The sequence below is a fragment of the Hippopotamus amphibius genome, chromosome 12 (assembly GCF_030028045.1).
Source record: "Hippopotamus amphibius kiboko isolate mHipAmp2 chromosome 12, mHipAmp2.hap2, whole genome shotgun sequence".
Taxonomy (NCBI): domain Eukaryota; kingdom Metazoa; phylum Chordata; class Mammalia; order Artiodactyla; family Hippopotamidae; genus Hippopotamus; species Hippopotamus amphibius.
Window position 1 is genome coordinate 58315146 of NC_080197.1, and position 15195 is coordinate 58330340.

At 36.2% G+C, this 15195-nt stretch overlaps 1 protein-coding gene across 7 annotated transcripts in view; it reads left to right on the top strand.

The window, feature by feature from the left end:
* Positions 1-15195, top strand: part of ITPR2 (inositol 1,4,5-trisphosphate receptor type 2) — a 489465-nt gene that overhangs the window by 396050 nt on the left and 78220 nt on the right. For all 7 annotated transcript variants that reach the window (XR_009048516.1, XR_009048517.1, XM_057703556.1 and 4 more), the window contains 2 exons: positions 5574-5749; positions 13011-13175. Coding sequence is in view for 5 of the 7 variants with exons in the window: in XM_057703556.1 (XP_057559539.1) it covers positions 5574-5749; positions 13011-13175 (341 nt within the window). In the remaining 2 variants the exon portion in view is untranslated. The remainder of the gene's footprint in view (positions 1-5573; positions 5750-13010; positions 13176-15195) is intronic.

Below are 15195 nucleotides of genomic sequence, written 5' to 3' on the forward strand. Positions count from 1 at the left end.
ACCATCATTTGACGTATACAGAGATGGAAGCCCAGAGAAGGTAAAACGTGGCAGGTCTCAGAGTAGAAGGTTCATGCTTTTGTTTACCATCTAGGACTTTTCTGCGTGGATGACTAGGCTGGAAGCTTGTAGATAACAGGTGCCCCTTTATACATGACATCATCCTGCCTGCATACCATTCCATGATATCCCTTACGAGACCACCAGAGCCAAAGTACACAGCCTCTGCTGCCACCTGTTGTACATGACATATAATGGTGGTGGGCACTGCCCCCCCATCACCATCTACTCTTTACTCATTTGGGAGAAAGTAGAACACCTGATACTTTTTCATCCTTGCCTGGCTAGTAACAGTTACAATAGTGATACGGATGAGGATGACAGCAGCTGTTATGGTTTCCCGTTTAGATTGGATCAGGCAAAATGCTAAGCATATCACATCCATAGCTTCATTTAATCTTCCTGACAGTCCTGTAAAGTAAGTACTTCATCCTCATGGATGAGGAATTGGAGGCTTAGGAAGATTTGCCCAATAATTTGGGCCTAGAGTCTGAAACTGTGTAATTATTTAACAAGTCCCCAAGGTGTTACTAATACAACTGGTCCTTGAACTGAACAAGAACTTGAAACCACGTATATAGTAGAATTTGGAGTGAGGCTCCAGCCTCAAAAAGAAATAGGACTCACACAAACCACGCAGGAAAACACAGTGCTTCCTCATCAGGTGCAGGTGCAGACTTCACTCTTCAAAAGGGACTGAATGGAAGTTCACAGGAGCAACCGAGATGGAGGCTCACTCTTAGGTGTCTGCGGGTGGCTGTGGCGCTAAGACAGGTGGGAAAATGGCAATATGGAATCCCAAGGTTGTGTTTGAGTAATCTGATTACAGTTCTACATGGGTTATTTAGTTATAGCTCCATGAATAAGGTTACACTTTTGGTTAGGATTGGCTGAGCTGCTAACCTTCAGTTACACGCTGTGTATAGCTAGGAAGGCTGAGGAGGCAAAGTTAAGACTGACCAGCATATTTGGCCATCGGAACGGGCTGCAGAAGGTAAATTCTGTCCTGGACGTGCAAGTCTCTAATGCTGGATTTTGTCAGGCATAGGCCGGTTGACTCCTTGGCTGGAGCACTTTGAGGCAATTTAAAGATGAATTAGCTGATCATTAAGATTCCTTTCAAAAAGCGTAAAAAATAGTGAGGGGGACATGTCAAAGAACACAGGATTCAACTTGAAAGGTTTCTCAGTGGCCAAATCTGTGGCAATTTTGAGAGAAGAAATATCAACTGTAATACATAATAACCCATAGACTGAAACAAGAATCCACAAGTCCATATTGATAGCAGAGAACGCTCTGTATCCCGATGAATCAGTGTAGAAGCAATATTGGAAGTAGAATGCCACCGTTTGGCAAGCATCATACAGTATTAAGGATCGTCAGTGGATGCTAAAATTAATAGGTGAGTGTTAGATTTAAAAGTATTATGAGAAACAGGATGCTGGCGTAGTCAAAGTATATTTCTCCATAATATACTTATTACAAAAGAAAGAAGAGTGACTTTAAAGTGGAGAAATCACTTTAATTATGTGATCAATGTTAATGTCACCAGTAATGAGACACAGCAACATTGAGTGCCTCTTGACATGATGTGCTGACAAGGACATGACGTCATTTGCCAAAAATGCATAAGCTGAGGAAATTTCAGACAAATACAGAATGAAGAACATTCTACAAAATAATTGGCCAATATTCTTGAAGCTTATGAAAGTCAAAGAACTATTGAGGAATTAAAAGAGACTAAAGAGACATGACAACTTAATGCAATGTGTGATCCTGGTTCAGAAAAAAGACATTATTTGGGCAATTCATGAACTTTGAATAAGGTGTGTAGATTCACGTGGTATATCATATTAATTTCTGGATATTGACCATTGTAATCTGATTATGTAAGGTATTTGGGGAACCTAGGTAAAGGGTATATGGGAATTTTGTATTATATTTGTAACTAACATTGTCAGAAAGAGTTTTGAAATAAAAAGTTAAAAAAAAATAAGTAACTTTGAAGACTGCGTCTAACTCTGAGGTTCCTGGATTCTGGGTATAGAAGTTGATCACAAAATCGCCTGGTGAATCCTGGGCCAGAAAAAACCTGTGGTCAAAGTGGACCACCTTTCCCAACCCCAGACCCTAATACAGGCTGCTCTGGAGTCACTGGGCTGATGTGGCCGTGAGGACAGAGGGCCTGGCAGGGGGAGTGGGCCGTATGCCTTCTCCAAGGGTATTTTCCAGCCTGACCACACCGGAGCTACTGGGGATCCCTTGTGCCCAGACATCTGGTTCACACTTGGGTTGTAATATTAACTGAGAGAATAGTGTCATCCTTCAACAGGGGTAGTGAGTGGAAGGGTGATTCTCAGAGGATCAGCTTGTAAGTCACCCACCCTCTCAACCCTCTTGCAGATATTCTCCTGTCATCACCAGGCCTGGGTTTCTTCAGGGATCCAGGGCTTATTTGTGTGGCTGTAGGTTTTGGCCTGGGTTTCCTTGTTTGGTTGATAGGCTTAACATGTGCGTCTCTAAAAAAGAAACTTATGCCAAAGCTGAGGAATGATGCTTTGCTGGTTGTGGCAGAAGCCACACCTGTTGATGCCGGGGAATCTCTGAGATGTCCACTTAGAAGTTGAGCATTGCCACGCCAACCATCCCTGCCCGGTTTGGCAAAGGCAGACCGGTTAGCAGAGAAAAGTGCTGCCATGGGAATTTCTTATATCCGGATAGCATGTGATTTTTTTTTAAATATTGTGTTCAAATTTTGGGTGTCATTCTTTTCTCCCTGCAAGTGCTTTGTGTTAAAGGAAATAAGTTCTTCAAGGTGACTTTAATGCATTCATCTTAATAACAACCGTTGATGGAGTGCAATTGGATGCCAGACACTGTGCCAGGCCCGAGAGATACAAAGGTTGGGAAAGCTGTCCTTGTCCTCAAGGAGCTTATAGTCTAGTTAAGGGAGGAAGAAGGGAGTGAGGCACAGTAGTGAAGAACACGCGTAGATTCATCTGGTCTCTGTTAGCTGGAGGTGGGGGAGACAGGAAATTCCGATGTGGCTTTGCAGGAGGCAGAGGAATGAAGAGACGCGAGTAAGAAGCAGCACGTTCTGTAAGGAAACGAAACAAGTCAGCGTGCGGTGGATAGGAGAGTTGAATTGAACGGAGGTTTCCAATTTTTCTATTTGAATTTTCTTTTATTAAGGACAAACTTTATACTTTCTAATATTTAATAATGTATAGGGTGAATTCTAAAAATGTTTTCTATTATAAAAGTAATACGTGCTGATTATAGAAAATTAATACAAATATCAAGTATGGAGAAGACAGTCCCCCATTTCGATTCTTAATGGATAAAAAATGGCTTTGACAGTCTGTACCATCTTCTCTAAAGTTTGAAGGGTTTCATACTTTAGAGAAGTTGTCAGTTGTGATCGTCAATTATTGTCACTTATCCATAATGTTGTCAATTATCAATACTGTAAATTAGTAGCCATTTTAAGTAACGTTTAAATTTATCTACTATTCACAAATATATATTTATCACTAAACTATGTGCAAGGTACTAGGCTATACACTATTTGAGTTCCCTCTACACAGGGATCAAATGCCCAGTTTTAAATGCATGGTTAAAATTTCATATTTAATCAAGGGGAAATCTCAGCAAGCCAGATACTGTCTTGGAAAGAGTGGTCAAGGTGTGGTTAGCTGATCAGGCGTGAGAGACATTGCACAGCGTGACTATCAGTGCCAAAGCTGAGACTTTTAAAATAAGAATGTCATACCAAGTCATTGCTTACGAATTATACTGAAGGCTCTAGTAACTGGCTGAGAGTTGTTAAGTGTGCAAAGATGTTGGCAGTTTTAGTAGACTTAAAAGTGTAGCTCTATAACTTGGGGAATTTATAGCTGGAGACTTAGTTACTCAGAAAGAGCTCACAGGTGATGTTTCTGTTTATTCATTTACTCAACAAATATTTAGTTGTTACTGCATGCCAGGCACTGCGAAAGGCCCAGAGACGGTCCTCAGGCTTACAGAGCTCACATTCTGTTGGCACCCCCGTAAGCACGAGAGAAGGTTGAAGACCTCGTTCTCTCCGTGGCGCTTTCAGATCTGTGAAGCCAGGGGAGTTGGTATCAGGCTGTGTTTTGATAGACATGGAAGGCTTACACGCCAGCGTCTTAATAAATATATGAGTTGGTGACCCATTTTGTTCATGATGCCAGAGGACAGGGATTGAAGGTAATTTCCAGAGCGAACAACTTACCCTCCTTTTTTTCCTCCATCTTCAAAGTAATCTTATCAGATCATAAATTTGGTGAGAGGGCAGATCAGTTCTCTCCTCCCAGTCTCCTTTCATCATTGCTTGCGTTAAGACGTAACGTAAGAACAACATTGCAAAAATAAACCTGTCGAAACCAGTTCTGCTCACTATCTGACTTTTGCTTTTTAATGGCTGACAGGATCTTCCTACCTGCTTTTGATCTATTACCACTCGCTGTGAACTAAGGCTTGTGCAGAATTCATTGATGGAATCCAGATAATCCCGTGGTTTCCATAATATAGAAACTCTGCTCACCAGGGCACTCGTGGTATTTGCATGCAGAAGTGAATTTTATAAATAATAAAAAGAGGTGTGGCCCGAAGAAATCAGTAGTGGAAAATCTCTATTTTGTTGTTTCCCCTCTGACTTCATCAGCCTAAAGACATATGTTTGAGATCTAATCAGCCCAAGAATGTTGCCCCTTAATTTACTTCTGCAAATACAGCACCACATGACCTTCAGAGGGGGATTCCTTGAATCCACGTCAGTGTGAACATCAGTGAACTGTCCTTTTCCAAAAAGGAAATGTATTTTTAAACCCCATTTCTAAAGAAATTTCTGCTGTAATGGAGTTTAGTTCTGAAACACTTGGAACTTTTGTTTTCTGATGACGTAAATAGCTGAACATTTGTTTTAGAAGTTGAGTTGGCTTTTAAATAGACACATACACATGTGCATATATGTTCATACACAGAAATACACTCACTTGTTTTAACAGTTAAAGCTTAGGTCTGTTTCATTATATTCTGAATTCTTTAGAGGAATCTATAATATGAAAACTTGATAATAATAAAACAGGACAAGGTATGAGTTCAGTGCCTGATTCCATATGATTTAGCTGAACATTTAATGGTCATTAATCATAAATTTTGAATTAGGATTCCCAGATGAGATACTTCTATCTAGAGTACTTAGCATGTTAACTCCCATAGAAGAGAAAGATGAACCAGTCTCAGACTTAATGAAAGGAGCATTGACTAGTGAGTATTTAAGTAGTCTGGGATGCATCACAGACTTTCTGCAAATGTAATAATGAGTAATGTGTACAAAGACATTTCCTCTAAGTATACAATGTGTACAGTGGGTTATTTTGAAATTCAGTGTCTTACGGCTTATCTTGCTGTATTATATAAAGTGGAAAATATTTTAACATGTTCTAGTTTTATTCTTAATGAAAATAAACTTCTTCCACATTTTACAGGTACACTTTCACCGTTGTTCTCAGTTCTGCTGTGGATAGCAGTTGCAATCTGCACATCTATGCTGTTTTTCTTCTCCAAGCCTGTGGGTATTCGGCCATTTCTGGTGTCAATAATGCTCAGATCAATATATACAATAGGTCTTGGGCCTACATTAATACTTCTTGGTGCAGCTAATGTAAGTACTTTACTTAGCCTTGTACTGTTCTAGATTAATGAAAAGTGTACTGAATATAAAAATATAATTCTATGCTTTTAACTCTGTATATACAGTAAATTCTAATTTATTGTGAATCCAAATTAACCAGAGTGTAATTTGTACCTTCTTTATTGACTTCTGAGAGAAAGAAAAATGGCAAGTGAAAATTTGATATGTTTAAGATGGTAGCATTTGGGACATGACCCAGTTCTGCAGTCGATTTAACCCAATCCAATTTTAACGCCTTCAGCATCCCATATGGGCAGCTATTGACAAAAATGACTCTGAACTGCTGTTAACATCCTAAAGTAATTTCTAAATCATCCAAGAAAAATTAAATTATATTCAGTAGAATTTTAGAAGTGAGTAGTACCTTTTATAAAATGACCAAAGGAAAAGGATTGCTATAAGAGAAAATATGAAATTGGGCTCTTTTTGTGTGAACAAAACCTATTAACTTGAGAAAGGCATAGATGAGATTAATTTTTTTTTCACTAAATTTTAAAATATTAGAACAAGGGAGCACATTTCACAAGTTGAGCTAGATAACTTTAGAATAAGTAACCCAGACTACTATTGCAAATAGCAGTAATTTTGACCAAAAGATAAAATTTTAAAGGGACTAGACAACTTTCTGTGTAGTGCAGCTAAAAAGGGATATTAAGAAACAGTAAATCACGAGGTCAATGAAAGAACAAGTTGCCAGGTAAATAAATCTTGCTAATATGCCTGCTGAATACCTAAGTACTTTCTATATTTTTACCGGGTTTCTAACATAATGTCCTATATTCTGGTATCTGTATATCTGTATCTGCTATCTCCCCTACTATGTGATACAGTTCTTAAGAATAATGATTGATCATTCAGTGTCTGAAACATCATTTGTACTCAACAAATATTTCTTAAGTAAATTAACTGAGTGAGTAGGTGAATGAGTAAAAGATCATCTTTGTATTCTTATACATTTACAGTGCCTTGCACATAAAAAAAGTGGCAAATTATATTGAAAATGAATAAATGAAATTATTAACCAAACTTTTGAGAATTATAAAGCTGAGCTAGTATGGCCAAATCTATGTTTCTGACCCCTATTATATTATAATTCTTCAAAAACTGGACATGGTATATATGACAGATGTATACATATATATGCATATGACAGATATATTTATATGTGTATATATATATAAAAAACTAGAACATTCAGGTCACCAAATTACTAATTATTCCTCAATCGTGAATAAAGGGAAGTGTACTATACATACAAAGAATTCTATCAGTAAAGAATTCTGTAAAGTACCAAATATATTATTCTGTAAGTTTCTTGAGGGCAGGGGTTGTCACATTCATAGATATAATCCTGTCTCCCTCACTCACTCTCTACCCCATTTTTCTCCACCTTAATACCTAGCACTTAAACATTCTAAAATTGTTTACATGAGGTGAACTTGTCCTTTCGGTGCTTTGGAAATAAGCTCATTTTGCAATATTTCCAACCAAGCGAATTAAGGAAATTTCATGGATTTATCTGATTTTTTTCTAAGCCTATTACTACATCCAGCTTACTATTTTTTCTTTAAAAAATACATTGACTGTTGAGCCCAATTATTTGAAGAAGCAAATAATATTTATAAACTGATAACTGACCCTCAATAAGACGTTAATCCAAGTGAGAAAAGCCACATTTGATAAGTGACGTCATAGCTAGACAGAGTTGGGCCAAAAATAACAGCATTTATTGGGTTATTTTTGGGTCTCTGTTATTTAATAGGCACTGATAATAATAGAGGATTTGTGGTCCTTGCCATCCAGAAGCTTCAATAATAGATAAAGAGAAAAGGAATAACATTTTAAAGTGTATTGGGAAAACCAAAAACATTGGGAGAATTTTTCTGCCTGGTTTGGTGAGAGTAGTTCCACCATAAGAAATGACGATTCGTACGAGTGGCAATTTTTATACTTTAATTTCTTCATGGGAAGAAATCTCCATGGAGATATAAGCTGTGGGTACTCTAATAGCCTTCATAGCATAAAACACTTGTTTGCATAGCCCCCAAATGATGCACTATGATCTGCCTGTCCAGGGCATTTTGACCAAAGAAAATAATCAGCTTTCATTTAGGACAAATTGAATGGAATATTTGTAATTTTGATGTGATAAATATTGATAGAAGAGTTTTTATCTGTAGTGTTGATATTATACAAATGAATAAAAATGTTTTAGCACATATTACTTACCTTAACCTTTAACTTAACAGGCTCATTGCAGAACTATCTATGCTTTACCATTTCCTAGCAGATAGGGAAAAAAACCCATAAATCAATCTTGTTTGTACCTTAGATTTTTACATATTTATTAACTTAATTTATGCTTAAAACTTTGCATTGTGAAACAGGTGGAAGTATAACTGCTAAAGTTATAGGTATCAGAAACAGAAAAGACAGTCTACCTGAGTATTAAGCCTTAATGAGAGAATTCCAGACCTTAGGCAAATAGCACGTCTCTGGATTTCGTTCCTCTCATCAGTGAAATGAAGATATTAAAGCCTAGTCTATCCTTACCCGGTTGTTGAGAAGATCAGTTCAGAAGATTAGTGTGAAGATTTAGAAAAGAACAATAGCAGTGATAATGATATAATAGCAATAAAGGCTGCTGTTTACCAGGTACCTAATACGTGAAGTAGGATTTAATTGTAGAATGTTTCTGTCATGATCGTAAAAGTGTTTGTGTTTGGTTCACAGGGACTTGTCTGTTTCTGACTCAGTGTGTTCCACAGTGTTAAGCAATACGGAAAGTCCCCTTTTTGGAAAAAGAATCAAGTGGGAGGAAGAACCTCAATCTATATTCTGAGCGCTTAGAATCATCAGTTTCTGCTTATCATGATGCATCATCTTTATCGTCTTTACTAGTTGCTAAAAATCTAAGTTTTATTTAGCTTGCAGCTAGCTTCTCTGTCTTATCACAAGGGTTACCTCAATACATGAGGTGTTTTAAAAAATTCCAGTACTTTTCTCTGTTATAAAAGCGTATCTTATAACCTAGTACAGTTTTCTTCCCACCCTCTACATTACATTTTTAATTACTGGTAATAATGGAAATTAACATACTATTTTGGCAAATATAAACACTTTTTCTCAATTTGGGATCACTTAATATTTTTTCATACCATTAAACGTATTTGTAAATCTAATTTTAATAATGATAGTATTTCCAGTTGTATAGATGTTATATAATTTATGTAACCATTCCATTAATTCATATTGTTTAGATTTTTAGATATTTTTATAATAAATAATAATACAGTAAATACCTGTGGAACATATATTCTGAGTCAAAACATTCATATTCTGTTCCTTTCTCTCGCTCTCTCGTCTCTCTCTGTCTCTCTCTCTCTCTCTCACACACACACTCACACACATTATTTCGTATAATACAGTCACTGATGCTCCTACTTCTGATATTCAGCTGCAAAAACAGAAAACTGCCCCAGTGCTGGGAGAATACTAGCACGTTTTGAACTTAGGGACACTACAGTTCACACCACCCTCATTTACTGTACTGTCTTGTTGGCAACTTAAAAGATTTCTTGGGTGATTTTGACTACATGACAATTTTGCCTTAGGCTTTGATTGTAGAACTTCATTCTGCCCAAGATATAACATCACTGAAATGGAGATTTTCTACCAAATAATCTCATTTTTAGTAAGAAAGTTGATGGTTGATGAATATATGGTAATATAGTTAAACTGGTAATATAGTTAAGACAATAAATTTAATTTTACTTTTCAATAAATAGTAGACAATTTTTTTGTTATAATTTATTCCTGGAAAATAAGTGGGAACCATGTAAGATGGGGATAGAATTACTGATCAGGGACATAGAACCAAATAAGACAAAAAGGATAATATAAAGGCAGCTATAAATTTCTATGATCACATAAAACAGTAAAATTTAAAGGATGCCACATAGAATTCCAGAGCTGGTGAGGCACCTTAAGGCTTATTCCCTTCTAGTCATTTCATTTTGGAAATGAGTATACAACATCCTATAGAGACCAGGAGGATTTACCAAAGTAGTTAGTGGCAGAGCCAAGACTGGAACCCTGATCGCCCAACCTCTAAGCCAGGGTCTTTCTACTATACTGAACTGCTTAAAAAAAAGTCCTCCAAAGACATATCAATGAAATATAAAATATCTATGAAAATATTACTGTACTGTATAATTAATTTACATAGTTAAGATTAATGAACTTGTTTTAGTATACATTAATTAACAAATAAATTTTAATTGTGCTATTTTAGAAGACCTATTCCTATATCATTTGGATGATGTGTCTATTTATTAATTTATTTAATTTTTATTGGCATATAGTTGATTTGCAATGTTGTGTTAGTTTCAGGAGTACAGCAAAGAGAATCAGTTATACATATACCTATATCCACTCTTTTTTAGATTCTTTTCCCATATAGGCCATTTCAGTGTACTGAGTAGAGTTCCCTGTGCTATATAAATAGTAGGTCCTCGTTAGTTGTCTGTTTTATATATAGCAGTGTGTATATGTCAATTCCAATCTTCCATTTTATCCCTCTCCCTCTTACCCACTGGTACCATAAGTTTGTTTTCTACATCTGTAACTCTGTTTCTGTTTTGTAGATAAGTTCATTTGTACCCTTTTTTAGATTCCATGTATAACTGATATCATGTGATATTTGTCTTTCTCTGTCTGACTTCACTCAGTATGACAATCTCTAGGTCCATCCATGTTGCTGCATTATTTCATTCTTTTTTATGGCTAATATCCCATGTATATATGTACCACATCTTTTGTATCCATTCCTCTGTTGATGGACATTTAGGTTGCTTCTATGTCCTTGCTATTTTACATAGTGCTGCAGTGGACACTGGGGTCTTGTATCTTGATGTGTCATTTTTAAAAGGCTATACAGAGAGCTTACATTGCTGCTGTTTCCCTCCCCTGCCTGCCACTTTTTCCCCCAACCTTCACGCAATTTACCCCATTCTCAATGAAGAATATATCAAGGGCAGCATTGAAGAATAGGCAGAAAGAAAAAAGTATGTGGGACTGTCGTGATCATTTATATCGGTATTTGTGCGCTGACTTGATGGTCCTTCCAGCACCAGTTCAGAAGAACATGGCCTTCTAACCACCTTGCCCAGTTCCCACACCCCCATTTATTGTTGCCCACGTGGACCCTTGCCATAGAAACGATGATTGCTCATGTAATGGTATTGACAAACAAAGGACTGGTTAGACAATGTCAAGTAAGTCATGACATGAAATGGGAGAATGTTTTTGTAACTTCTTCATTTCCATAAATATTCCCAGCTTTCATGGAAAATGCTCAATAAAACAAATTTGCAAATTTCAAGGTAATGGGGCAGGAAAAACCAGCATTCGAGTTCTTTCCTCCCCAAATCATTTATACTTATTTCTTCATGGTATGAACATTTCAAAACAAAAAGACAGCAATTTCCTTGTTCCTGAACTGGGCAGAAAGAGGCAGCTGCCACTGCCAGTGTCAAGCCCACTTCACATGGAGCCTTCGTCAGAGCTTCGTCAGGAGCCTATCCATCAACATCAAGCTATAGGTCAAGGTTCAAAAAAACTCACCTGAAAACAAATAAGGCGAATCTTTATTTTTCATGCAAAAATGGCAGAGGTCCTTTTAGGCAGAAGTGTGTCCTTGCTTTTGCATTATTTGAGAACTGAAATATGTTGCTCTTTTTCAGAACGTGAATTCAGTGTATCCCTTTTCCTCAGTATATGGGACTTATAGTTTTCCTACATAATTTTTTTATGACTCAATTTAAAGACACAACATATTAACAATTTGTCTTAAACATATGTCATCCTTCTGAAGTCATAGTTTTAATTTTTAATTTTATTTTTTACAGAACTTCTTATCTCTATTTCATATTGATGACATGGGTAAATGAATTAAACTTGCTCTTGGGTAGTAAACATAAAGACATCCATTAATACTGTAGCTATATTTAATACTAATGTAAAGGTATGATGATGTGACACTAAATAGTGAAGTAAGACTTTCTATTTGACATTATTCAAGTTGTTAACAAGGTGACAAAATTAGCTCTTCGGTTGATGAACAATGCAGTGATTCTAGAACCAAATAGATGGCACTAAGTTTATGATAACCGCGTTCTTTGGAAATCATTGCGTGGGTCATTGTTATTGCCAAAGATATTTCTGTATTCTAAAGTTATGCCACTCGATGATGGGTGATGCCTTAGAGGGCCAGGATAGAGAGGGTGGGAGGGAGTCGCAGGAGGGAGGGGATATGGGGATATATGTGTAAGTACAGCTGATTCACTTTGGTATACCTTAAAAACTGGCACAAGAGTATAAAGCAATTATTTTCCAATAAAGAGCTTAAAAAATAAATAAAATAAATAAAATAAAATTATGCCAGAAAAGGCAATTTTAATGTAGTTTTAATTTAAATACTCTACATGGTACCAAGCATAATAAACACTCCAAAATGTTTACTGAATAATTACCATACATCGAGCTGAGGAGATACATGCAAGTATTATATTTATTTTAATCTAGGTAGATAAGTATATTTATATTTGTATGAATGTAGAGTAAAATTAAATACAAAAATAATTTTTAATGGCTTGCTTGTTTAAAATAATATTCAGTACAGAAAGTCAAGGATAAAAAAATCAAGGACAAATCTCTGGATTCGGAAAACATATTTTTCTATTTCATTTACAGTATAATAAAAACATTGCATTATTGCTTTTAATATGGAAAATATAATGAGTAATATTTCAAGAGTCATTGTATTAAGGGTTTCATATGCATTATGAATTATTTAATTCCTTGAAGAGTTCTATGAAGTGGGAATTCCTTTATTCCAATTTTTCAGAAGAAACAAGCAAGGCCTACAGTTGCATGGCCTGCGTCAGATGATAGTAGTGGGAAAACTGGGATTTAAATTCAGGTCTCTCTTGATTGCAGAGCTGGGGTTCTTAATCACTCTTCCTCTCTTTTCCTGGAACTGCAAAGAATACAAGTTTTGTCTGTCCGGTGTTTACATGCAGATTTGTAAGCAATGCTGAAAAATTACAAAAGGAGAAATCATAAAAGAAAACCACAGACTTTGCGAATAATAGGTTTTGTCAATGACCTGCTATTTTTGTAAGTTTCAGAACAGATAAGACAGTAAAATTGTCTCTTTTCCTCCCTTTAGCTTTGTAATAAAATAGTATTTCTGGTGAGTTTTGTTGGAAATCGTGGCACGTTCACCCGAGGGTACCGAGCGGTCATCCTGGACATGGCCTTTCTCTACCACGTAGCGTATGTCTTGGTTTGCATGCTGGGCCTCTTTGTCCACGAATTCTTCTATAGCTTCCTGGTGAGTACATCTCTATGTGGACAGTCACTGCTGAAAAAATGCACAATGCTGCTGCTTCTTATGCTCCTTCCTTTGATTTTTTTTTTTTTTTTTTTAAGCAGAGCCTGGCATTTAGGACAAATTATGTTATTTTTAGACTTGCCTAGGAAAATCATGCATTACTATTATCTTTAGTGCTTTTCTCTGAGGAACGGCATAGGTGGTACAATTCTTTATGTCCTTTCTGACACCCACCTCTTGACCCAGGCTCCGTCTAGCAGGCTGCTTTGGGTTTCAACCAAATCGTATTTCCCTTAGAGATTCTTCCACAAGAAAAGGGATGTATTTTCTTGGTATTGAATTCATTGTATTTATTTATAATAGCACATATTTTGTGTATTTTTAGAATGGCAGATAAATAAAATGAGGGGGGAACGCCAACTTAGACAATGAGTTGTTTTAAGGGCAGTCTTATAGTTTCAGATTTAAGATGTTGTTGTTGTTAAGCTTATTTACATGTATCTATTCATTAGATGGATTTTCAGATTTCTTCTAAAGTTGTTTTTTGGTTTTGGTTTTTTTTTTTTTTTTGCTGCTTATCAGTTTTCCTTCCTACATGTATGTTCTATAGCCATAGACCAGGAGAGGAGTCAATACAAGTATATGATAAGTTTTGAAACTTAGAGCATTACCAAGGTAGTATCATGATGCCATAGGAGCAGTTTCTTTATATCTTCAGCTCATAGTTGATATGCAGAGAGCACTACCCAATAAAATAATTCTTGAAAACGAGCTGAAGATCTAAAAACATTATGCGGACCTGGGTTGCTTGGGCCGTGAGGGACAAATTCATTGCCTTCTGTTACCTAGCAGACCCATGTAGGAAGAGTCCACAAGAAGATGATTTTTCATTTACCCTAAAACACTTAAAAGAGCCATAGTGAAGAGCAGATGTGTCCTTTATCAACATAAGGATACAAAACTATCTTCCAGGCAGTTAGGTTAGATTAGTATTCAGCAATCGAAAGTAGATTTTGTTTTTTCTGATCCAGAGATCTGAAAGAATTCCTTCTTTGCTCTGATTCACTCCAAAAATCTGCTTTTTGTGCCTATGACGTGTCGTCTCATTATACCCACCTCTTTCCCTTCCTGTAATATGTAATATTTATTATAATGTTTTTGTGCTTTAACTTCCTTGTCTATAAAATGGATAGGGATAGTATGAGAGCCTAAAGGATGAAGAAGCATTGAAGAAATGATGTGAAAACCATATGAAATGATGCATGTAAATCTTTGTTACTTAAGAAAAGGTTTTGGACAAAATAAAAGTGTATTTGAGTTATTTTATGTTATTAATAGTAATGCTACTTTTAACATATGTTAACCTTATTTTCTAGTTGTATTTTCCTCTTGTCTTTTATCTTTCAAATCGTGCTACACTGCTGCTGATTTGTTTTCATTGGATTGTTTATAAAAAGGATATATTCCATTTTCATGTTTAGAGTATTAGAAGGAAATTTTAATGGACATAATGCCAAAATGGCATCTAAATGTATTTTTAAAATATATTTTTGTTTTAAAAAATATGTGAATATCCATTCCCAGTTATGTCCACAAATGCCTGTCCTTTAACCAGTAATAAAAACCACACTCTAGATTTTCTTTTCAGAAAACAGAAGGAACCATTCACCTGTCCAACATCAATACCTTTGCATTCTCAAGATTCTGATTTTGATGGGGCCCAGGCACATGCATTTTTAGCAAGCATCCCTTGGGCTTCTGGAAACTATGAACTTTCAGAAACTATCCAGACATGAACTGGAACTCATTGCCAGACCTTTTCTTTAAGCCACTGTTGAGCTGAGGGAAAATGTCCTTTCTGCCAACTAAGTGCTTAAATAAGTTAAATAAGCGAGGTCAATAACTTGGAATCTGAATTTGCATTACTTATTATCTTTACGGAAGCATAGGGACTTTGTTTCCAAAGATTGTATCTCCCTCCAGGATATAAACAGATAGCAAAATAGTTAAACATATGTTT